The sequence below is a fragment of the Canis aureus genome, chromosome 7 (assembly GCF_053574225.1).
Source record: "Canis aureus isolate CA01 chromosome 7, VMU_Caureus_v.1.0, whole genome shotgun sequence".
Classification (NCBI taxonomy): Eukaryota; Metazoa; Chordata; class Mammalia; order Carnivora; family Canidae; genus Canis; species Canis aureus.
In genome coordinates, this window is record NC_135617.1 from 23,781,084 (window position 1) to 23,805,811 (window position 24,728).

At 45.4% G+C, this 24,728-nt stretch overlaps 1 protein-coding gene across 14 annotated transcripts in view; it reads right to left on the minus strand.

The window, feature by feature from the left end:
• The window catches only part of ANKRD6 (ankyrin repeat domain 6), a 197,340-nt gene that overhangs the window by 25,322 nt on the left and 147,290 nt on the right, over window positions 1-24,728 (minus strand). For 8 of the 14 annotated variants that reach the window (XM_077903073.1, XM_077903081.1, XM_077903072.1 and 5 more), the window contains 5 exons: window positions 16,526-16,624; window positions 9,216-9,314; window positions 7,385-7,483; window positions 3,263-3,361; window positions 1,536-1,634 (listed from right to left, as the gene is read on the minus strand). In XM_077903073.1, coding sequence (XP_077759199.1) covers window positions 1,536-1,634; window positions 3,263-3,361; window positions 7,385-7,483; window positions 9,216-9,314; window positions 16,526-16,624 — 495 coding nt within the window. Of the gene's footprint in view, window positions 1-1,535; window positions 1,635-3,262; window positions 3,362-7,384; window positions 7,484-9,215; window positions 9,315-13,898; window positions 14,237-16,525; window positions 16,625-24,728 lie in introns of those variants that run through there. The other 6 variants (XM_077903079.1, XM_077903071.1, XM_077903084.1 and 3 more) reach the window with 2 other exon arrangements.

The window sequence follows — 24,728 nt, forward strand, 5'->3', positions numbered from 1 at the left end:
GGCACAGCGGTTTAGCGCCACCTGCAGCCCAGGGCATGATCCTGGAGACCCCGGGATCAAGTCCCATGTCCGGCTCCCTGCATGGAACCTGCTTCTCCCTCTGCCTGTGTCTCTGCCTCTCTCTCTCTCTCTCTCTCTCTCTCTGTCTCTATGAATAAATAAAATCTTTAAAAAAAATAAAGTTCCAGTTTTCTTTATACATAAGATGTTCAGACAGTCAACTATGAAAGGCTATGGACAACTGTGGCCTGATGGGCCAATTCCAAATGTAAACATTTGTATTTCCCCAAGAAGAAGGACATAAATAAGGCAAATACAGATGTGAAATAATCCATTCTCTCCCATTGGGTGATCAGGTAAAGCTCTGGAGAACATGTTTTCCTGGGCAGCATGAAAATCCAGCTCTCCTGTGGCCTCCCCGGAGAATGGCCAGGGAGGTTTTGGCTCATTGCTGAGTCACTTGTGTGTGTTGGGGGATGCTCTGTAGCAGTGGTTTCCAACTTTGGCTGCAAATTGGAATCAGCTGGGGGAGCTTTAAGCCCTATTGATGCCCGGGGCCCGCCCCCAGGCACTGATTTAATTGTTCTGAAGTGTAGGCTGGGGCACAGTGACTTCTCAAAGCTCTCAGGTGACTAAAACATCCTGCCAAGGTTGAGGAACACTGGTTCACGGGGTTTGGGTAAGGGTAATCAGCTGAACTGGAATCCTCTAGGAGCCTGTAGAATGACAGGATTTCGTTATTTAGCTGGGCCAGTGGTTCTCAATCCTGTCTGCACATTCTGGTCAAGAGCTTTCTAAAAATCCCATTTACCTGGATTCTGGTCATTTAAACTGGGGTAGGATTTGGCGATGGTATTTAGAATTTCCCTGTTGATTCTTATATGCAGCCGGGGTCAGAAACCACCATTATGGGGCACGGTTAATCTGAATAATGATCTGTTTTTAGAATTTCAGATATATGCACCCAAACTCAGAAAAGCCAAACAATCTATCACTTAGGTATCAGTAAATACCAAGACATTAAAAAAAAAATCTAAACTACTGAAAAATCACACACATTTCCCCGGAACACTGTAATAATCACAGCTTTATTGCAAACCCCCACTCTATGGCACAGATGCGGATCACACACCCAATTTTACAGAGACCAGAGACTCCGTCAGCTCAAAGTGCCAGTGCAAGGAACGGAACTCAGGGAGTCAAGGGACATCTAATTCCCTGTTTCTTTATTTTGTCACATTCCTCTTTGTGGGTTTCCTTTGTAAAAGCATGAAAAGCAAAACCTGCCCCAGAATTTTCAGATGTTCAATGTGCAAATGTGGAGCTATGCACTGGAATGATAAGAGCAGGCTCTCCTAGGGGGCCAGATAAACCAGGACCGCGGGAACTCGGTGGCACCCCCACGCAAAGGCCAGCGCTGGCCTAGTCCCACACCTGAAGAGGCTCCCGGCGGCCTCTGCACCCGTTTGTGCTAACACACCTGTCAGCCTTGTGGGAAGGGGGCCGGGAGCCACGGGGAGGACACATGCACTGACCTGGTTCTTTTCATGGACAGAACAGAAAGCACTGAGGAGGAGCTTAATGATGGACAAGTGATTATAGCGTGCGGCAACGTGCAAACAGGTATCGCCTGCCTGCGGACAGAAATCAAACTCTGAGCACAATCTGAGCAGTTACAAAAAAAAAATCATTAAAAGACTGGCAGACTAGCATGTGTTCTCTAGAGGGGCTCGGTCTGAACTGGGAGCAGGGCAGCCCGGGTGGCCCAGCGGGTTAGCGCCGCCTTCAGCCCAGGGCGTGATTCTGGAGACCCGGGATCGAGTCCCACATCGAGCTCCCTGCACGGAGCCTGCTTCTCCCTCAGCCTGTGTCTCTGCCTCTCTCTCAATCTCATAAATAAATAAATCTTTGAGCTGGGAGCAGCCCCTTGCCCGCAGATGCTGTGCTGCTGTCTGCAGCTCCCCCGGCCGCGCAGACTCTGCTTTTGGGGGCCAGATGCTGGATGCCCGCTGCCCCGAGGCCTCACCAGGGCTAAGACAGCCTCTGCCTACCCCGCACTTGATAGGGATCCACTCAGCACGGCTTCCCCTGCAGCCCGAAGGCTCCAGACTATGCCGAATTAAGACCAACGGCACCGCCTTGGACATGAGCCCTTTTCATCGTGGGTTCGTCGTGGCTCAGGGCGGCAGGGAGAGCCGTCAGATTTTAAGATCACATGTGTTCTAAAAAAAAAATTCGAGCTGCATCTTATTGTGACCCCATAGCCCACACGGGGCAGAGCAGGGGGTGCAGCTGACAGGGCGGCAATCACAGCGCATAAAACCAGGCATGCAGAAAAACCCAGCATCAAGATCTTCCTTAGTGGTCACAGGCTAACCTGCTCCCACAGAGAACAAAACTGGAGACAAAGTCATGACATCCTGCAGGGTTTTCTTGATGTTTCCATCCTGACTTTGTTTAGAGATGACAGCCACTCAGCATAACCTTCTCCCCCAGACTAAGGGGGAGCCAGGCTCAAGGCCCAGGTTCAGGGCATTCTGAGACCTCAGCTAAGGCCGTTCTTTGAGAGGAGGCTCAGTCAGAGTCTCTAGCCGAGTGACTGAGGCACGGGACTTAGAAAAGGAAACAGGACACCCGGGTGGCTCAGCGGTTAAGCGCCTGCCTTCAGCCCAGGGTGATCCTGGGGTCGCGAGATCGAGTCCACATAGGGCTCCCTCCATGGAGCCTCCCTCTTTCTGTGCCTCTCATGAATGAATAAATAAAAAGAAAAAAGAAAAAAAAAAGAAAGGAAACCCCACTGCCTATGGAGGGAGGAAGCATACCCACGTGACCTCAAAAGTCAGGCCTCCCCCAAGAACCACCGACCCAGGGGCGCCTCAGCAATGGATCTGCAGAGGCAGGTCATGGAGCATCGGAAGAACTCCCCTGCGTGGCATCATCTGCCGTTGCTAAACTGTACGTTACGTGGGCAGAGCTTTCCTGGGCTCGTTTGCCAGCACATGCCAGGAGAAACGTTGAAACAAACCCAGGCTGAGGAAGGAGGGGAAAGGCTGGGAGGAAAGCAGTGTTGTGACATCTTGATTGCTCTTCTCCTGCCCCTAGCCGACCCCTTAAGACATAGCAAAAAAGTGAATACTTTATAGATAGGCCCCAAACATTTTGCACATTTTCATTTTCTGTTAATACTCAGGTATGCTTTTGGAAGGGTTATTTCCCAAGGTGATACAAGAGAGCGCGAGAGAAGCCGGATTTGTTCACCCACGTTATTTTTGAGGTCGGCCCGGGACCCGCCCAGCAGGAGGACGCGCGTGCTCTGGGAGTGGCTGTTCTGGCAGGCCAGGTGCAGAGCTGTGTTCCCCGCCTTGGAGAGAGGCAAGAGAAGGGAGGACACGTTAGCGACACGCTTCTCGGCAGACCTGCACCGGGCAGGCTTAGCAGACGGGTGACAGACACTTGCAGGGAAAAGAAAAAAGTCAATGCTCACATTCTCTGCTTCCTGACTGGTGACCCCAGCAGGGCGTTTCGGTGGCAAGAGCATTTCATTTGGAATCCAGACAGGCACAAGAGTCACATCTGTCAGGAAACCTTGGCTCTGCCACTTACTAGTTGAAAGTCACTGGTCAAGACTCTTAATATGCTCAGTCTTGAATTCCTTACCTGTAAAACGGAATGTTGACCCCCCACCTCCTGAGGCTGTAGGGATGAATTCAGAGTGCCTAGGAAAAGTTTTATTTAAGGGCCAAATGCTGTGCACATGCACTACGTTACACTCCTTTTGGAGAGGGCTGCATCCTTCCTGCGCCACACGGATAACAGCTGTGGCCACAGTGCTCCACTAGTGAAGGAAAGGCAAGACAGGCCACTTCCTGCAAGTGTAGATCACGGAGATTTAACTTGTAGGCCTTGTGCAAGTCGTCCATTCTCGTATTTTTCTTGAAACATCAAAACGTGAACCATGGACCAAGTACCCACATAGCAGGCAATATAATTACATCCACGACTTACCATAGAGATAGAGACCCCCTTGCTTTTAGGGCTCTATCTTCAATATGCCATTTCAAAGTGACAACCCAGGAGCAGAATAATGTCCACGGTAATCTTACAGAAAGAATTCATGACATAAATACAACTTTTTAAAGCCATGCACGCAGTGCCTGCAAGGCTGCTGATAAAAGTAACAAGAAAAGCAGACAGCACAAGAGGAGATACGGTGTTGGCCTGGAGAGCCTAGGAGCATACAGGAGGTTAAGTATATAAGCTCAGGGTGATTGAGGGCTGTGCTAAGAAGCTGCATCAAGACTGCACCAGCGTGGGCTCAGAGCTGTCTCACTGCCTACGACAGCTCTTTCTCAGCCAGGGTCTGGACCCCACAGCACTGTCTGCCCATACTCGAGGAAGTTCTATTCCTCACCTCTTGAAAAGAGGAATAAGTTTTTATTTAAAGAAACAAAACAAAACACACAGAGGAAGCCTGTACCTGGCTGGTTCACCTACCTCCCCCTCACACCCTCAGCCCTAATTCCCCTGGGTCGAATCTTTCTTCCTTGCTGTTACCTGCAAGGAATCTGAAGATTTTAAGACTGAGGGCTTAGTGAGCTCAGTGGTTATCAACCTCCCACTGCGCCACAGAATCACCGGAGGAAGCCTTAATCCCGGTGCCCAGCTGCAACCCATCTAGGGGCTCTGGTGTACTTGGCCTGGGGGTGGATTCTGGGCAGTGCAGGCTTTAGCACTAGAAGTCCTAAACTCCGGGAGGCCCCTTGACTCCGGGAAAACTGGGATAGCCCATCACCCTACAGCTAGCCATCAGGTGAGTTTGGTTATTTCTACCCCGGTGCTCCCACTTTTTGTTTCTGTTTGAAGTTTTCCAGGAGATTTTAAAGCACCACCAGGTAGAGAGCCACTGCTAGCTTAGTTCTCAAAAACTAAGGGTCTGTTCACATTTTAAACACTCCGTTCCCTGTGCAAGGGCTCAGTGCCTGGATTGATGTAATTCTTACTGCAAAGGGAGTAGGTTGTCTCAAAGGTGTTGGCCTCGTGGGAGCTATTAAATGTGTTGAAAAACTGAGTGACGTAAAAGAAACCTAATGGTTCTAGAGCTGTACACCAAACTTTGCTAATAAGAAAGTATCAATAATGCTGAAAAATATTTGGATCAAGAAAGTTAAAAGCTGTGGTTAGAATACACAAATTATGGTATGTTCACACACTGGAACTCAGCAGTAAAAAGGAATGAACTAATCATACGTGTCACAACATGGAGAAATCTCGAAAACATTAAGTGAAAGAGGTTTAGACACAAAAATGCTGCATACTATATGATTCCATTTATATGATGTTCTGAGAAAGGCAAAAACAGATTGGCGGTTGCCAGGAGCCGAGAGTGGTGGGTGGGTGAACCATTTCCACCAAGCCACACAAGGGAAGTCTTTGGGGGTAATGGAAACATTCTATATCTTGATTGAGGAGGTGGTTACACAACTGTACACATTTGTCAAAACTCCTATGACAATATACCTAAGAAGGCTGAACTTTATTGTATATGGATTTTACCTTAGAAGCTGACATTTAGAAAATGTGACCTACATAGATATACATAGCAGGCATTTTTTCCATCCTGAGGAATGAGTACTTATTTCCCAGACAGAGGCTGATACACTCACTGAGTAAGTTCTTATACGACAGAATGTTCTCATGCAATGGAATATCATTCAACCTTAAAAATAGAAGGAAATTGTATCGTTTGTGACATGTATGAACCTGGAGCACAATATGCTAAATGAAATAAGCCAGAGAAGTAAATCCTGTATGGTATCACTTATATGTGGAGGGTGGGGAAGGTAGGGAGAGGTTGCTAAAAGGGTACAACGTTTCAGTTATGAGTAAGTCTAACATAGATCATGGTGACTATAGTTGATAAACTGCATTAATAATAGAACTGAAATGTTCACATCAAATATTTTTGGGGAAGTGTAAACATGTGAGGTGTTGGATGTGTTAATTAACCAGGTGGGGGGCAATCCTTTCACAATGTATACATCTATCAAGTCATCACTTTGTACATTTTAAATACCTTACAATTTTACTTGTCAGTTGTACCTCAATAAAAGTGAGGGGAGAGGGGACAACCTTTTTAGAGGCTTCCCCAGAGGCTGTGGCTGCTGCAAAATATAGAAGTCTTTTTCTAGGGTAACACCTACTTTTGCTTCTGACAGTTGCTACTATTTTATCCAGAGAGATCTTGTGGCTTTCCACAATACCTTTGGGATCCATATAGGATGGGAGGCAGAGTGGTGGAGAAGATAGACTCAGGCTAGTTTATGGCCCTAACTGTGTCACAAACAAGTCACATGTCATAGTTGAGACTACTGGCTCCCACGTAGGCTTCCCTATCCATTAACTGGGAACCACCCACTTCTCAGAGTTCCAGGATCTAAATATACAATGCGGATCCACCTACAACCCATGTTCCAGACAATGTACCACTTGGAAGAAAGGAAGCAGCCACCAGTCTGCCAGGCAGTGACTCAGGCATTACTGGAGATATTATGATGCATGGCTTGCTTCTTTTCTTCAAGCTTTTGTCCCATGAGGGAACCATGAGAAACATTTAACCTATAAATGACAGCACAAAGCTGTGTGTAGTGTCGGAGGAGCTGTGCAGGAAGTAGCCTGATGGGCCTTTGGAGAGGGAGAGGCCACTGCCCTGGGAGTCTGGGTTGGAGGTCTGTAGGCGGAGATGAGGGGCAGGCTTCCTCAAAGGGAGCAGGCAACAGGAGGGACAGTGAGCCCACTGTGAGCAGAGGAGCCACATGCTGGGAAAGGCACAGGGAAGGAGGCTGCAGACATAGACTGAGGCCACTGCAGGGAGGTCCGAGACAGCATCAGGCTGCAGAGCTTTACTGGAAGATTCCTGGGCAGAGGAGGAGCAGGATGAAGAAGGGACTAGGCAAGTGGGCCGATCTGCTGTGAGGCTTCTGAAGCAATCCAGAGATGCACTCATTAATAATGAGCACAGAAGGAGGGGAAGAAGACATGATGTGTCACTGCAGGTGAGACAGGAAAAGGAGGGAGAAGAGGTGCTCCTGGCCTCTCCCTGTCTCCATGAGGACAGGGCTGCTTGCCTAACCACACCCTAATAAACCAATGGGAAAGCAGTGAGAGCCCGGAGAATTCAAAGAAGTCAAAGCGACTCTAGTGGGTTCTCTGGCTCATCACGGAGATTATAGGTTCACTAACGAGTTCCAAGCTTTCATTTCCCCGGCTGGGTTCCACGTGCTCCCCTGAGCTCTCACTCTGCTCAGAGAGGAGGCCCCCACAGGGACAAAAGCCCACAGCCATCCTCACCTGTGGACGAAGGGTTCTAGCACCTGCTGGGCCTCACCTTGTTCTTGGCAAGCACGTTGGCTCCTGCTTTAACGAGCAGTTTGGCTGACTGGCTAAAACCGTGCCAGGACGCTTCGTGTAGAGCCGTGTTCCCGTCCTGAGAAACACATACAGAAACAGAAAGCACATTGCCGAAGACCTAATTCATCTCCTTAGTATTGACACATCAGTGTACTTCGAGGGCACACCACGGGTCCTTTCTCAAATGGGGCTTTTCATTGGAACCACAGAGCCCAGAAAATGATTTCAGTGGCCAGTTTCTCCCTTCTCCCAGAAACAGTACATAATAAGTACCATTTAATTTCTTAATTTTTATTTTTTGTGGGGGAGGGGCAGAGGACGAGAGAGAGAATCTTAAGCAGGCTCCACCCCCAGCATGGAGCCTAATGTGGGGCTCAATCCCATGGCCCTGAGATCATGACCTGAGCTGAGATCACGTCGGATGCTTGAATGACTGAGTCCCCCAGGCACTCCAGCAAATACCATTTTAGATTTATGATGTATAATAGATGCTTTAAGGCATTAGGGCTTAAATCTCTCAAGGAACCCCAGCTGAGAAAGGCTCATCCACAGGTCATGTTTAACCACAAGAGGACATGATGTTCATTCCTTCCCACCTCCATCAGCCTTTGGGGTCTGCTCTGCTCCTGGCCCCAGAGAGAACTCTGCAAAAATCAGGCAAATGAAGAGTCCGGCTTCATAAACTGCCAGGCCCAAGGGCTGGATAGACAGATTCCTCCTCTCATCTTCTCCCCCCAGAATTTAATCTCATCCAGTTCAGGCCAAAGTCTCAGGGACCGAAACAAATTAGCAGACACTGAGAAAACAATGACTTGTAAATAAGATAAACGAGTGCCCCTGATATGTGGCTTTTAAATAAAAACTAACCAATGGACACACACAGCTGGCACTTGTTTACCTTCCTATAAAAGAAATATTAATTGCAGTGAAGCGAGTGGGGTGCGGGTTACGGGGGGGGAGAGGAGAGGCACAGAGACCACCTGTGCTGTTCCAGGTCAGGGCGCAGAGTGTCCACTCCATGAGACTGGCTCACTAGCACTGACACCCACAAGGGGAAGGCAAGGTAGTGTCCCAAAGGCCAGGGAGTGGGATGGTGCTGGGAATGGTAGTGGCGACGCATGCACTGGCCCGTGGGCCCTACGGCACAGGGCAGGAGGCAAAGGAAAAAGTGACTGGGGGCGCTGGTGAGGGCACTTCTGGCGTGTTGCTGCTGCTCTGCGTCTTGACGGGGGGACGGGGGCCCTCATACGGATGTGCCCACTTAGTGGAAACTCACTGAACGGCACGCTTATGATTTGAACATTTTTCTGTGTATATATATATCACACTTTAATAAAAAGTTGTCTAAAAAGTAAACACCGGCTGAGCTGCGCTTAATTATGAAGTCCCCTGTTTTAAGACTGTTTAATGAATGAAAAGCAATGATTAATATATCATTAGGATTTCTTAAAGAACTAGTTTTGCTTATTTTTTCCTTCCAATCTATTTCAAATAAATTGGTCACTTTCTTTTAAAGAAAAATTAGAAATAATCCAGGGCACATCCCTTCCCCCATCGAGGCCTCCACAGATCATTATTAAAAGACTTTTCTTCTTTATCATTTATATTTATGTGGTCGCACATTGCAGCCACAGAATGGGAGGAAGGATTTAAAAAAAAAAAATTTGTTGGAATATTAGTCTTTTAAAAGAAAGTTTGGGCTGATTTTATCATGTTAAATCATGAGTGACAGGACTCGGGATTGATAACACCTTGAACAGTCACAAGTTCCCAAAGCAGGGTCCTCAGGCCAACACGCCCCATGTCACCTTGTCTTGGCGGTCCAGAGCACAGCCCTCCTGGATGAGCGCTGCGATGACTTCCGTGTTCCCCACCACTGTGGCCCGGTGCAAGGCGGTCTGATCCCCCTGCAGAGTGATGTGGATGCAGGAACAGCAGTCAGCTCTCCCGACCCCACCCTGCAATACTCAAACTCCCCTACTCTGACACAAGGACATCTCCTCTCCTCAACTGGAGCAGACTGGCCACCATGCCAGGCAGAGCTTTTTTGTTCACAAACTCAGTGGGAACCTTGAACCAACCATAGAACAGCTTCAGTGTTGACCTCGAAATAAGGGTCAGGCACTCCCCCGCCGCCCCAAGGAATGGCAGTGTTTGGGGGGATTATGACTGTCACATCTGTGAAAAGTCTGAGAGCTAGACTGTGTGTGCTATGCGATCAAGCCAGCAATCTTTACTCCCTACTGAGTCCTCCCGTTGTCTGCTTTCTTTCAGAGGAATCCGTATCCAGCTATGTCAGCTAGCAACACTCATGATTTGATGATGGGTGCATATTTGTGGACTGATCTGTACAGGCTGAGGGTAACATCGAGGTTTATGCTATGTCATCTGAGGACTCCAGGGACTATAAGCTACCACTGTGTATGTCTATGAAGCCTCTTCTGATATTTCATGACAGCATCCTCACTGATTTATGCTGCCATTTGACCCCTTTCCCTGTGGTCAGATGCTGGGGATTGCTGACCTCCTCTTTCTCCATCAGGGCATCAAAGGGAACTTGACTCTTTCCCCTAATTGCATTTGAGAGAAAGTAAGATGATCAAGATAAGAGAGGTTCTGAAGTCTCTAAGAGCATAGCTCATCTCTGACACGTACTCCGGAAGTCAAGTCGAGACAAATCAAGTCAGCCTGGGGTCCAAACTGGAATAGAGAGATGGGTGAACAGTGTGGAAAACTTCTGGTAGGAAAGGGAGGGGTGCAGGGCAAGGGGGCCAGATGTGAGTCTTGCACAGCCTTGGGAGACAGCTGTCACCTTGTTGGGCCTCTGGTACTTCACCTATAAAAGGAGGGATGGATGGTCCCCAAGGTCTGTCCCTTCCCTTCTTGGGTTCTATGATTTGGTTGGTAAGAGTTCTGCATAAATAAAATGTTCTGGTGGAGCACCAGAGGAGCAAAGGACATACTCTGGGGCATCCCTCATCCTTAGCCCAAGAGAGGAAAGAGAGACAATTATAAGACAGAAAATATGGAGATTTTTTTGAAGAGGGATGCACTGCTACCTATAAATAACCTTAATGAAATCTGATTCTACTTATTAAACACTCTAAAATTTAGAAAAAACAACTATGCATATTAAAATCACTTAATAAAAAAAAATCCTGGAGATGGATGGTCGTGATGGTTGTACAACAATGTGAATATACTTAATGCCCCTTAACTGTACAGTTGAAAATGGTAAATCTTATGTGCATTTTATCATAATAAAAAGAGCATATAAGGCGATTTAAAACTCAAATTCACTTCCTTAAAATTAAAAAAAAAAACTCCCTTTAAAAATCCATAAGGGGGGGCAGCCCTGGTGGCTCAGCGGTTTAGCGCCCCCTTCAGCCCGGGGTGTGATCCCTGCATGGAGCCTGCCTCTCCCCCTGCCTGTGTCTCTCCCTCTCTCTGTGTGCCTTTCATGAATAAATAAATAAAATCTTAAAAAATAAAAAAATAAAAATCCATGAGGGGAAGTAATTTTTATTTTTTTCCTTATACTTTTAAATATCTTCCTATTTTTTATATTTAAGATGTACAATTTTAGCAACAGGGAAAACTGCTATTTATTAAAAGTCTAAGCTGTAACAATATACCAATAATAGGATTGTCCATGGCTCAGAATCTCTTCTCACTATTCATGTGTAGAATTAAGGGATTTCTGCAGCGTGATGGGTCAGGACATCTAGCTCTATTATTATTATTATTATTATTATTATTATTAATTTTTTTTTTTTTTTTTATGATAGGCACACAGTGAGAGAGAGAGAGGCAGAGACACAGGCAGAGGGAGAAGCAGGCTCCATGCACCGGGAGCCCGACGTGGGACTCGATCCCGGGTCTCCAGGATCGCGCCCTGGGCCAAAGGCAGGCGTCAAACCGCTGCGCCACCCAGGGATCCCTCTAGCTCTATTATTATGATTTATCCACTGCCCCCAGCATTTCTATCATGAACCCTCCCTCTTGGCATTCTAAAGCATTATCTCCATTATAAATTAGATTAAGACTTGGTTACCTTCTTGTCCACCATCCCAGACCCCTTACTCAAAGACAACCCTTTCTGCATGCCTTGCAGTCACAAGAAGAATGTGGCCACTGGATCAGCGGGTGCAGGAGGTGCATCAAACCATTACACATTCTTCTGAAACATGCTAGGAAGTATTTCCAGATGACATACACTATGTACAAACAAGTCATCCTATGAGAAACTGCCCAAATCTTAACTTTTAAAAATTTTCTGTATGAATTTCCAAGACTGCCATTTCCCCATCAGAATGGTGACAGGTTTTCCCAAAATGGGCCTCAAGTACAGTTGATGACCTGATAAGATAGATGGTGTTTTGTTCTCTGCAAGAAGGGGAGACTGCAGCTTATTCTTTTGGGATAAACATGGCTTTTTTTTTTTTTTAAAGATTTTATTTGTTTATTCGTGAGAAACACAGAGAGAGGCAGAGACACAGGCAGAGGGAGAAGGAGGCTCCCTGTGGGAAGCCCAAATGCAGGACTCTATTCCAGGACCCTGGGATCATGATCTGAGCCAAAGGCAGGGTGCTTGACCACTGAGCCACCCAGGCACCCCTCCCAGGACCTTTTAATATTCCCACAGACTGCCAGCACTGGAACCATCACTCCTTGGACTGATGAGAACTGCCTTTTCACATAACAGAACTTAACCATTTGATCTGTGTTGTGCACAAAGCCTGGCACTCAGGGATCACGTCAGCCACTTTTCTGTCCAAGTCATTGCATGAGGGGCCTCAGCTGGTGAGGCTGCAGTCTAGCCTAAACCTTGCTGCAGATCAAGTGTTTTCTTGTGTTTCACAAGCTGCCCCTAAATCACAAGTTCAAGCAGCTTCAGAGCTAGAATATCACTATTATTTATTACTTGCTCTCAGCATGAATCTTTTGCTTCCCTGGAGGGGACTTTCCTTTGTGAAACTCTAGCTCGATGAAAGAAGCTAACTCTAACTTTTGGTTTATCCTTTAAAAGTAAATTTCCAGACGGATTATCAAGATTCAAAGAGATCTAATTAATTGAGTGAGGTGCAGTGAGAACATAGATTGTCCTAAGCCACTGGAGCAGATGTCTCCTGCAGAGACTTAGAGGACACTGCCTGTCTCTAGGCCACCGCTTCCCCTCCAGCTCTACTCCCCTCTGAGAACTCACTCTGAGCCTGGGTCCTGACCCCATCAGTCAGATAAACACTGCCAAGAAGGCCAACATCAGCTTTTCCTCACTGTAGGAGGCTGTCCTTGAGCTGTGCCATTGGCCTTGCAAACACTGGATGGGGCAGTTCTAGAGGACTGCATGAGACACTTTCTCTGGCTTATAAATACCAGCCACCACAAAGTTACCAAGATGAGAGTGGAAGGCCACTCAGAGAGACATGAAACATATAAGCAATAGGCCACCCTGGGCTATCTATCTCAGGGCTCCTCTTCCCCAAACCCAACCCCATCGAGCACCTGAGACCCTCGATTGAAATAGGGCCAGTTACTTTTCTCCTATAAAATTTACTGTGGAAACATTTCGTCTTTGAAATAGGACACAAAAAACAACAAAATGTGTCCTCAATACATACTTATTAACAGACCCAGGCAGCAACTTTGACATAATCCTTATTTCTGTATTATCTAAGTACACCATGAAATTCTGGAAATTTGAAAAAAAATGCTGGAAAAGGTATGACACTCTTAACAGCATTCGATAGTTGTTTGTTCAATACATGTTTATTGACCCTCTACTCTAAATGGCATCTAATTCTCTCATTTTACTGATAACAAACAAATTACTAAAGCTCAGTGCTATTCAGTGCCTCGCCGAGGATATCCAGTTAATTCGGCGTAGCACGGTTAGGCCAGAATTCAAATTGTCAAGGCTCTTTGCACTTACTCCAAGCTGTATCCACCCCATGAAGTCAATTAACCTCAGTGCAGGCCTTAAAAAAGATCAGCTGCCTCTTTATGGCATCATCTAGCTAAGTGCTTTAGCACAGTGCCATGGCCACTACAGGTGCCCAAGAAGTATTTGTTGAATGATTAACTACAAAGAAGCAGAAGGAAAAACACTGCAGCTGGGAACCTGGAGAGCCAGCAGCAACCCTGCAGTTTGGCACTTTGATTTGGGACATGCTGACCTGTTTGCAAAGTGCGTAAACTGCCAGCTCTCAGTTTTTCTGGCTTCAGTGTTTCTCACTTACGGGATTTAAGGAGTTTGCAACCTCTGAGGTCTAAATCTTTGTTGTGAAATACTTTTAATTCTCTCTCCTACGTGGTGTAAAAGAGTGAGCACACAGTGCACGGAGATTCCAAAGCTAAGCTCTGGGAAGAAGCTGAAGGCACACAGAGGTGGAACACGTCCCTCTTCAGGAGGAATCCTTCCCAGGTGGCACCGACAGACATGTTGCAAGGAAGCCCAGAACAGCACAGGTGTGCAAAAGCAAGCTGCTGACCTCTTTTTCTCTCTCTGATCTTCTAGGGTTCTTCCTAGCCTTTCTTCTCTGGGTTTTCTTATTTTTTTCTTCCTTCGTGGCTTTGATCATGGCCACGGGGTCCTGGACTATTTCTGAGGTGGGGGCCGTGTAGTTGCTCATTGACCAATCAGAGATGGCATTAGAGCTCCAATGCGAGTTGACAGGATTGGCAGGAAGCAAGAGGGGATTTTCTCCTGGAGTTGCATATTCTAAAGAACTGGTTTCCACAGGTTGAAATTCATAATAATCCCATTCCAGGCCACTGGAGGTCATTCTTCAACTAATTCTCAGTCCTTACCATGACATAGGGAATATATCTGCAGAATATGAAGTTAGGAGTAAATTCTTCACAACATTAACATTCTCTATTTCTACCTATCATCCAAGACAGGTAACTTCTGAACTGATTTTTTCCAATAATTAATGTCCCAGCTTCTTTAAAAAAAAACACCTATAGTTTTCTTCTTCGAATTCGTGCATAAATTTCAAAACTGATCATCAACAGGCACAGAAAATGTAGAAAACAGACATGAAGAGTATTCTGGTGAACGCATTACTTCAGAACTAGTGATGATCAATGCTACTTTCTCCTTTCCCAACCAATTTTACACGGTTTGGTTGCTCTGTTTTTGTTTTGTCTTGATTTAAGTTATCAAGGAGAAGCAATGTATATATTGTCTGATTGGGGCAAGGAAAAGAGGCAAGAAAATACATTATTCCAATAAATGAAATGAAGGAGTTTCTGTCTAAAAGTAGTGCTGAACTTCCTTCTGCTGACATGTCTCCCTTTGGCTACCTTGTGAAAACTCCTATTTTACTTCCTACCTTACCTAATATAAACACCCTTGCCTGATATAAACTTGTAAGGAAATTAGCGTGGCTTTTGCTACATGAGAACACAGTGATTCTCGGAGCCTAAGCTTGATGCAGGACTTAGGTTGAGATGAGTTAGCACGCCTGGTATGGGAGCCTTGCTGGCATGGCCAGTGAGGACTTTAATTATGCAAAGAGAAGACCAACATGTCTGCACCAGCACCCAATGCCCTGCCTTTTCTGTGGTCAAAATCTTTTCTCTCGCCTTGTATTTTCATTCCTGTCATCTAAGGAGATGATATATAATCAGGAATGTTATGATGGTTACAGTGTGGAGAAAAAAAGTATTATGATCCAGAGTAGAAATCAACAGCTGAAAGCTAAATCAGCATCTTTTGAAAGTAACAGTTTCGATGACCCAACAACTTCCAAATATAACCAGAGATTTAAGAATGATACTGGACAGCCTTCTGCCTGTACGTAAAACAAAGACATTTAGTTATTTCTTTACGAATACTGTCCATCTTGTGTGTCTGCCAAGTTTCAGAACATTGCACAGATAATTACACAAAATTAGAAGCATTATGGTAACCTATATGATAGCATACTTGAGGGTCTGAAATTTGATTAACACTCTGTAACCACAGTTATTAAAGGTAAATCAGGAAGAGATTATGATAAATGCAAATTCTTTAAGATTTTGTATTCCTCACAAAATTTATTTGTTAGGGTCCTACCACACAAATTAAAGTTGAAATTAGAATTTCTGAAAATAGGGACGCCTGGGTGGCTCAGCAGTTGGGCGCCTGCCTTTGGCCCAGAGTGTCATCCTGGAGACCTGGGATCGAGTCCCACATCAGGCTCCCTACATGGAGCCTGCTTCTCCCTCTGCCTGTGTCTCTGCCTCTCTCTCTCTCTGTCTCTCATGAATAAATAAATAAAACCTTAAAAAAAATAGAATTTCTGAAAATAATTTCCAATCACATTATCATAGGACTTCGGTAATAGCTCATTGGAGGACAATTTATATGATCTTATCTCTATCTTCCTTTTAGAGAATCTATATCCCCAAAGACCAAGGCAAGCCTGTGCACTATGTGACGTCACCCCAGCCACTGATGATTGACTCAGGAATAGATATCTGACTCCAAAGGAGCCAATCAGAGTCTTTCTCTAGATAATCTGAATGAAAAGACTCAGAGATAAGTCCTAATAAAGGCATTGCCCCAGAGGGAACTCTTTCAGCAGGCTTCCTTTTTCTTGGATTCCATGGTATCAGTTATTTTTTTACTTTGAACAGATCCTCTTTAACTAAATGTACACTAAGAGAAATCAAGGTGAGAAAAGGAAGAAATTAAGTTTTTAAGCCCTACTTTTTCTAGTAGTAAGCCTAGTCAATTACACATTTCCAACAGGCCTTGCCCACATTCACTCTAGTGTGTGTACGTGTGTATATGCGTGTGTCTGTGTGTAGTGTGCTCCTTCACACCAAGACAGGACATAGGCAAAATGCCCTTTGAGGCTCTACACTTGGATGATACTAGATAGGACATGAACCATGAAGCGAAAACTACCGCACCCTTGCAAACTCTAGCTTGTTACTGAGAATGGATCCCAGGGCAGGTCTTTAAGAGGAAGTTCTTCCCGCCATGGGGACAAAGACAAAGCTAAAAAATGGTAGAAATGCAACTTCTACTCTTCCACCTTATAGCTGGTTACACACTGTACTGTGGATTTCTAGGCAGACAAGATCTCCTAATAGCTCATCCCAATAGAATGTGGCTTCTACTCACATCATCCTGGACATCGAGGTCACAGCCAGCCTTCAGCAAGATCTGGACCACAGAAAGATGGCCCTTATTGGCAGCAAGATGAAGGGGGGTCCGGCCATGCTGTTAAGGCAAAACAAACACTGATATCAGAATAGGACATCAAAACACTGCCCTGAGGGCACCTGGGTGACTCTATCAGTTAAGCGCCCAACTCTTGGTGCCAACTCAGTTTATGATCTTAGGGTCATGGAACCAGGCCCTGTGTCAGGCTCTGTGCTCAGTGTAGAGTCTACTTGGATTCTCTCCCTCTGCCTCTCCCACTGCTTGCACACACTCTTTCTAAAATAAATAAATAAATCTTTAAAAAAAAAAAAAAAACCCTAAGAAACACTGCCCTGGAGCAGAGTGGGGACCTGGAGCAAGATTTACACAGTAGGGACGCCTGGGTGGCTCAGTGGTTGTGCGTCTGCCTTTAGCTCAGGTCATGATCCTGGAGTCCCAGGATCGAGTCCCACGTCGGGCTCCCTGCATGGAGCCTGCCTCTCCCTCTGTGTGTCTCTCATGAATAAATAAATAAAATCTTAAAAAAAAAATATTTACACAGTGGCAGGCCCCTTCCCCTTCAGTTCAGCAGGAAGTCCTTATATATTTACCCAGAATTCAAGTGTGTCTCAGTTAACCTGTTATGAGCCTTGTGATAAATGAATATGCTAAAAATGTAAAGATTTCCTTCAGTGCATAATTTCTACTCCATACTCAACAAACAAATAGGAAAATGAGGAGTTTCTTGTCTTCTCTTATTTTCCCCCTGGTGCTCAAGGATGATGAAGTGCCACAATGAATTGGATGGGGCAAAAGATGAGAGAACAGCAAAATCTCAAGTTAATCAGCCCCCAGAAAAATCTGATTAGTAATTATTAAAAATTGAAACTACTGGCCAAACTGTTTTGGATAGGTTCTCCCTTTGTAAAACCAAATTTTAAAATTATAACATATTTCAGCCATTCAAAAATATGAATATTTTCAATGTACATACCTAGCAATCACTTTAAGAAACCAGATATGTTCCCTGTGAACACTTCCCAGAGTCCACTTTCCTCCAGCTCCAGAGGTAATCACTTTTAAATTTGGTATTCTTCATTCTTTTGCCACCTATTGTATTTTACTATGCGTTTATTGTCATAAATAATAACTAAACACTCTTTTGCTTAGTTTAGAACCTTACATAAGTAGTATTAAACTATTAAAATATCATTTGCCAATATTTTTGTCCAATGTTATATATTTTAGATTTCTTTTTCATATTGTCACGTGTAGTTCCGGTTCATTTATTTATTATTCACCCATGCTCTACTGATGGGCACCCCGGATCTTTCAGGGGTTTGCAGACACATTTGTGTGCACATCTCCCTGTGCACTTGAGGAGGCTTCTTGGCCCTGTGGTTGGGTCGCAGAGATGACTGGTTCCTGAGGTACACAGGAAGTAATACTCAGAATAACGCTCTTCAGTGTAAATCAACTTCTATCCAGAGAACTGACCTTGCCAAATTCCAGCTTCTTCAAATTCTAAAGGAGGCATCATATTCCCTTTGCATTCTCCCTCAAGTTCACTCTAAAGAAATGTTCTACGTTCTGCTTCAGAAGTCATTTAGCTACAGCTCCCACCCATGCTGAAGCACACCCTGTGCATTCTTAATAAGAGGATAAGAGGGCACCTGGGTGCTCGTTGGTTATGCATCTGCCTTCGGCTCAGGTCATGGATCTGGGATCCTGCAATGAAGCCCCACATCCCTGCTCAGCAGGGAGCCTGCTTCTCCCTCAACCCCTCCCCCTGCTTGTGCTCAGTCCCTCGGTCTCTCTCTTTCTCAAACAAATAAAATCTTTTAAAAAAGGAAGGGAGCTAATAGTCTCTTATGTCCTTCTAGTACCTCGATAAAACTTTCCAAGGAGCTTTATTGATATTCTAGCAGGATAAACTCATTTATGATCTCCATAAAATGTCAGTTTGCCATGGGTAACCAGCCGTGAGGAAAACAGAGATAGCAGACAATAAAGGATCTTAATTTCTACCCATGAAATGCAATCAAAGCAGTAGAATGATTCTATAAAGAAAGAGGTCAGAGCTCACTTTAAAATTAGAATTCTTAATTAAGAAAAAAGTTACTCCCAAGAAAGTGGGCTATAAAAAGCCTTCATAAAAAGGCAATGTCTGAGAGGAGATGGAGTGACCTTCCTTGGCTAGCAATCGTCTCAGTGCACACTGCTTAACCTTGATTCTTTCAATGAAAGGTCCACAGCTGATCAGATGGAGCAAAATAAGCGGGTTCCACTCACTGGGCCTGGTCCCAGGATCCATCTGTCATCACATGTCCTTGCTAAGGACGTCTGATGATGACCTTCACTAAGTTTCTAAGACATTAGGAAACAGGGAAGTCTGTCATGTTTGTGAGGAGACAGATGTGTGTGCTGTGAGCAAGGCTGACAGGATGGTGGGAGACGAGTGCTTCTGGGCAACTGGAAAATATAAACCTTGATGGAGAGAAGCCACTGGAGAGAGCCTGGAGAAGAGGACAAAGGACAAAGAGACTCCAGGTGTCAGGCAGGGCAGCCTGAGGAACATCCTCATCAGTAACCAGATATAACTGGTTAGAAGTTGAGGCTCAAGGAGGCAAAAGGGTTTGCCCAAGTGAACACAAATAATCAGAAGGCAGAAGGAAATGCTGCTGTGGTTCAAACCAGGTCACATCTAGGAGGGCCGTTATAAACTAGAAATTACTAACAAGATGGCCCTGGACTACAGGCACCTTCCTAATCCAAAGTCAGCAGAGAATCTTTTCTGTGGAGAAAGGACAGGCTTGAAGTGTTAGAGCCTGATGAGCCAAGTTCAAATCTCAGCTCTGACTAATAACACCTGTGACTTTGTGCATGATACTCTCCTAAGCCCATTTTCCCACCTCTAAAATAGGAATCGCCTCCACTATTCACCCCATAAATTGAAGTAGGATAAATGAGCAGATTAATGCCAGAAAAGATAAGATCCACCATCTAAGATGGGTTTTCCTTCCCTCCAGCTGTCCTCAGTCCTCACCCCTGAAGATACCCCAATTGTTCCCTCTCCCCCTTGGCACCCCTACACTTTTGCCTTAGCAAAGATCAGTGGGATATTTTCAACGGTGAACAGACCTGGGTAAAGTGTTGGAAATCAGATTACTTGGATATTCAGTTAGGCTCCAGCTGAGAGGTCAAGATTCCTACTGGGCAGTTCTTCTTCTTCTTTTTTTTTTAGGGGTGGGGAGGGGCAGAAGGAAAGGGAGAAAGAGAACCTTAAGCAGGCTCCACATTCTGCACAAAGCCTGATGCAGGGCTCAATCTCACAACCCTGAGATCATGACCTGAGCCAAAAGCAAGAGTTGGATGCTTAACTGACTGAGTCACCGAGGCGCCCCTCCAACTGGGCAATCCTGATCCACTTGTCCACTTCCATTTTTGAAATATGGCTCATGGTTCCCAGTTTCTACATCTTTGCTAGATGGGCCTTCTTCCTGGGAATGTTCTTCTCTAAACTATGACTTTTCAGATTCCCCAAGAAGCATTCCCAGACTTGTCTTCTCTGTTCCCACAGCATCTCAGCTTCCTCTTAAGAAACCATCACATTCTGCCACCCTGGGCCCTGGCTTTTCCTTCCAACTAGGCCATAATCCCCTGAGGACAGGACTGTGCCTTCCACGAATGATGAAGCAGGTTGACTCTGGGGTAGTATGGGGCCAAGTTAAGGAGGAGACAGACAGTGCTCCTCAGCCACAGGTAGACTGAGGCTACCTGGGACACAGGGGCAAATTACAATTCCAGGCTTGATGTCAGAGAAATGGAGAGTATGGGAATGGCTGCGGACTCCAGGTTTTGGGATGTCTCAGGCCCTCAGAGAAGTGTAGACATCTAGGGGCTTCATAAGTATTTAAGCAGGTGCAACAGTGACATGGGGACTTCTCTGAGGAGCCAGTGTCCCCCTCACACGTCTGGCTGCTTTTCTGGCATCAGGTAAAAGTATAGCAGCTGCAAAGGCAATAGTCATTGGTTTCCCACTGAACCTGAAGCTGTCTCATTCCTGTTCCCTGGGGTTTCCTAACACAAGACCAACTCCCTTACACACACACTCACACACACATACCAAAGGTGGAGAGCAAAAAAGAAGTAGAAATGCATTTGGTTTTCTAGAACATTATATTGTGAAAAGTAACAAAAGTAGAGCCAATCAGAAAAGTCACTGCTCATGAACAGACATTTCTCCAAAGAAGACCTACATATGGCCAACAAGCACATGATAAAATGTTCTACATCACTTGCCATCAGGGAAGTACAAATCAAAACCACAATGACTTTACAGTGTAAAACCACTTTACACTGGTGAGAATGGCTAAAATTAACAAGACAGGAAACAACAAATATTGGTGAGGATGTGGAGAAAGGGGAACACTCTTGCACTGTTGGTGGGAATGTGAACTGGTGCAGCCACTCTGGAAAACAGTGTGGAGGTTCCTCAAGAGTTAAAAATAGAACTAGCCTATGACCTACTGAGTATATACACCAAAGATACAGATATGAAACGATGGGACACCTGCACCCCAATATTCATAGCAGCAATGTCCACAATAGCCAAACTGTGGAAGGAGCCATGATGTCTTTTGACAGATGAATGGATAAGGAAGGTGTGGTATATATGTACAATGAAATACTACTCAGCCATCAGAAAGAATGAATACCTACCATTTACATTGACGTAGATAGAACTGGAGGGTATTATGCTGAGTGAGATAAGTCAATTGGAGAAAAGACAATTATATGGTTTTCACTCATGCGTGGAATATAAGACATAGTGAAAGGGACCATGAGGGAAGGAGGGGAAATTGAATGGGGCAAAAATTAGAGAGGAAGACAAACCATGAGAGACTCCTAACTCTAGGAAACAAATAAAGGGTTGCAGAAGGGGAGGAGAGTGGAGGGATGGGGTAACCGAGTAACGGGAACTAAGGAGGGCAATTGATGGGATGAGGACCGGGTGTTATACTATATATTGGCAAACTGAATAAAATACTAAAAAAAAAAGTTACTGCTCCCACCCAGCACACAGGAACACCTCAAGGTCAACCCTGGCAAATGGGGAAAGCTGCAATCCCCCTAAGTGTGAGGGGGCAAATAATAATCAACCCTTAGAGAAGTCTCTGAATGACTTAGGGCCAAGGATTCAACTGCTCTCATCTTCATGCCCGTGGGACTGGCCAATGGAAGAAACAGGAAAAGGAGAAAGACTATGAACTATAAACAATAAAAAGAAGAAATTTTTGAAGCACCCATTTGTCCTTGGCTTCCCCAGTTCAATTCAACTCAACTCAACCTGGGCTCTGGAGGCTCAGGTAAACCATTAATAATAAGGACAAGAGCAAGAAACAGCAGCAGCTAATATTTATGGGATAATTCCTATGTGATATCTTAAGAATGTTACATGTACTAGCTCATTCAGGCCACCTCACAACCCTATGAGATAGGCACTGTATTTAGGGGAGGAATTTCCATTTCAGAGATGACAAAACTGAGGCATGGAGGGATCTGGTCACTTTTTCTATGTTATAAAGCAAGTAATTAGAGCCTGGATTCACCCCTAAGCCATCTGACTCTGGCCCCCACACTCTGACCCACCTACCTGCTGCCCACTTGCTGTGTGTGTGTGTGTGTGTGTGTGTGTGTGTGTGTGTGTGAAGCTCTCTCCTTGCAGAGGGGTTCCACGTCGCACAGTTAGGAAGTTCCCAAGACTCCCAGATGATGACCTCTGGAAATAACCTGGTTCCCTTAGAATCTCAAGGACAAGGAGAAAGGTTTTCTATTCTCACTCTACAGCTAATAACTTGGGCAGGTTGGTCTGTTTGTCCACCTATATTGATGTCTGAGTCCCTTCTCCAGAGTTTCTGACTCAACTCTCTGCGGTGGGGCCCAGGTATCTGTTGTTCTACACCCTCCCAGGTGAGTGACCCGGGCTAAGAACCATAGGAGGAGATAAAGAGGGGGCAGGATAATCCTCTCCAGGAAAGCTATAGGCCCTCAGGTGAAACCTGCCCTGTCGGGCCTGTCCAGGCACGAGTCATTCCTCTAGTTACATTCCTCGTGATGCTCTCAACCCCACCTGTCAGTACAAAACACTAAAATACTGCACCACCACAACCCAGAGTTTCTGTTTCTGAAAAGAGTGTGTGAGCAATATAATGACATTACTAAAAATCTGGAAAATTAAAAATCTGTAATTCTACCACCAAATACAATTATTATCATTTTTAAATAACGATTAACATTTATTTATTTATTAACTTGAGAGACGGCGCGTGCGAGAGCTCATAAGCACTGGAGTAGAGAGGTGGGGGGGTAGGGAGGTGCAGATGGGGAGGGAGAGGGACTAGCAGACTCCATGCTGAGCACAGAGCCTGAGGCAGGCTCCATTTCAGGACCCCTGAGATCATGACCTGAGCCAAAACCAAGAGTTAGACGCTTAACCGATGGAGCCACACAGGCACCCCATTTTAAAATCTTTTATTTATTTATTTATTTATTTATTTATTTATTTAATCAGGGGCAAAGGGGGAGGGAGAGGGAAATAATCCCAAGTACACTCTGCACTGAAGGGGGGCACCCAACGATGGGCTCAATCTCACAACCCTGAGATCATGACCTGCAGCAAAAACCAAGAGTCAGATGCTTAACTGACTGAGCCGCCCAGGCATCCCACAGCTATTATTTTTATCTAATCTTTTTCAGTGCATCTTTTCTACTGATGCTTTTGCAAGTTATATCAATAGGTCACATATAACTATCTTCCTTTTTTATTAATATTATACCTTAAACCAGCGCTTCTCAAACTTTATTGGGCACCAGAATCTCCTGGACGGCTTGTTACAAAAGACAGATAGATATCGGGGCCCTTTCAGAATTTCTGATTCAGTAGGTTAGAGTGGAGACTAATTTGCATTTCTAACAAGTTCCCAGGAGAGGCAGATGCTGCTAGTAGGGGATGACATTTTGAGAGCCACTGATGTAAACCACTGATTTTCAGGCTGTTTGCATATTAGAATTACTTGAAATCTTAAAATAAAAACAAACCCAAAATTTACCCCCGAAGGACTGTATTCTCTCAGCCTAGGGTTGGAAGAATATGAATAGGAGTTTGAAGTTCCGGGTGATTCTAACGTGCATCCGGAGGCTATAAATCCCTGCCTGGCACCCTTTAAAGGTACCAGTTGCTCCAACCTTCCCTGGCATCAGGATAGGCCATCTGAGACCAGTAGCAGTGAGAGGACACAAGACCCTGCAGGGAATGCACATTTCCCTTGATTTAACCAGAGTGAGACAGAGACTCAGCACCTGTCCACTCCTGGAGAACTAAACAGCAAAGGGCCTTGAGATGTTGCCAGGCAATAACCACAAAAAAAGTGGCCTCAGTATCAGCGACTCTGGGATTCTGGTCTAAGGGGGCTGCTTTATCACAGGTCAGCCTGATGGGTCCCAACTTCGAGCAGAACTGCTGCATGAACAGCAGAGTCCTATTCAGCAGGCGGGATCCATAAATTACACTCAGAAGTGACCATGAAGGGTATATAGAATGAAGCAATCCTTGCTTCTCATTCTGAAGAGGCCAGCTCCAGGCTGGAGGGGCTGGGCTCTGTCAGGGAGCATTCCAGGAGGAGGATTCTTGCTCAGATAAAGATCTCCTACCGGTGGGGATGACAAGGGAGACTAGCCAAAGGTAACCAGCTTAAAATACACCTTGAAAGGAAGTGGAGGTGTTTTGTTCCCACCAGGTGTTCAGATATGGGGCTTAACCCTGTCACTGACAATCCTCCGGGGACAGGAATGGTTACTGGAGAGACTCCTAAGAAAGAGCTGAGCTGAGGGAGGGGGACCAGGGACCATTTGAGAACCATAACCGACAGAAACCTAGAAAGACTCCTTTTCTACGGACTCCATGTGGCCATGACCTTGGTCACTCATTACTTTAGCCAGGATTCCGACATTGGGTCCTAGCTCTTCTCTCGTGCTTAGGTATCCCAGATCGTCCTTAGTAAAGAGCAAGCCTTTCAGACTGACAATGAATGATCCCATGAATGATGAGCCCTGACCCTCTGGCAGCTGCCTGGTCTAAGAGAGAGCAGGCCTAAAAAGTGAGAAGGCAATATATACACAT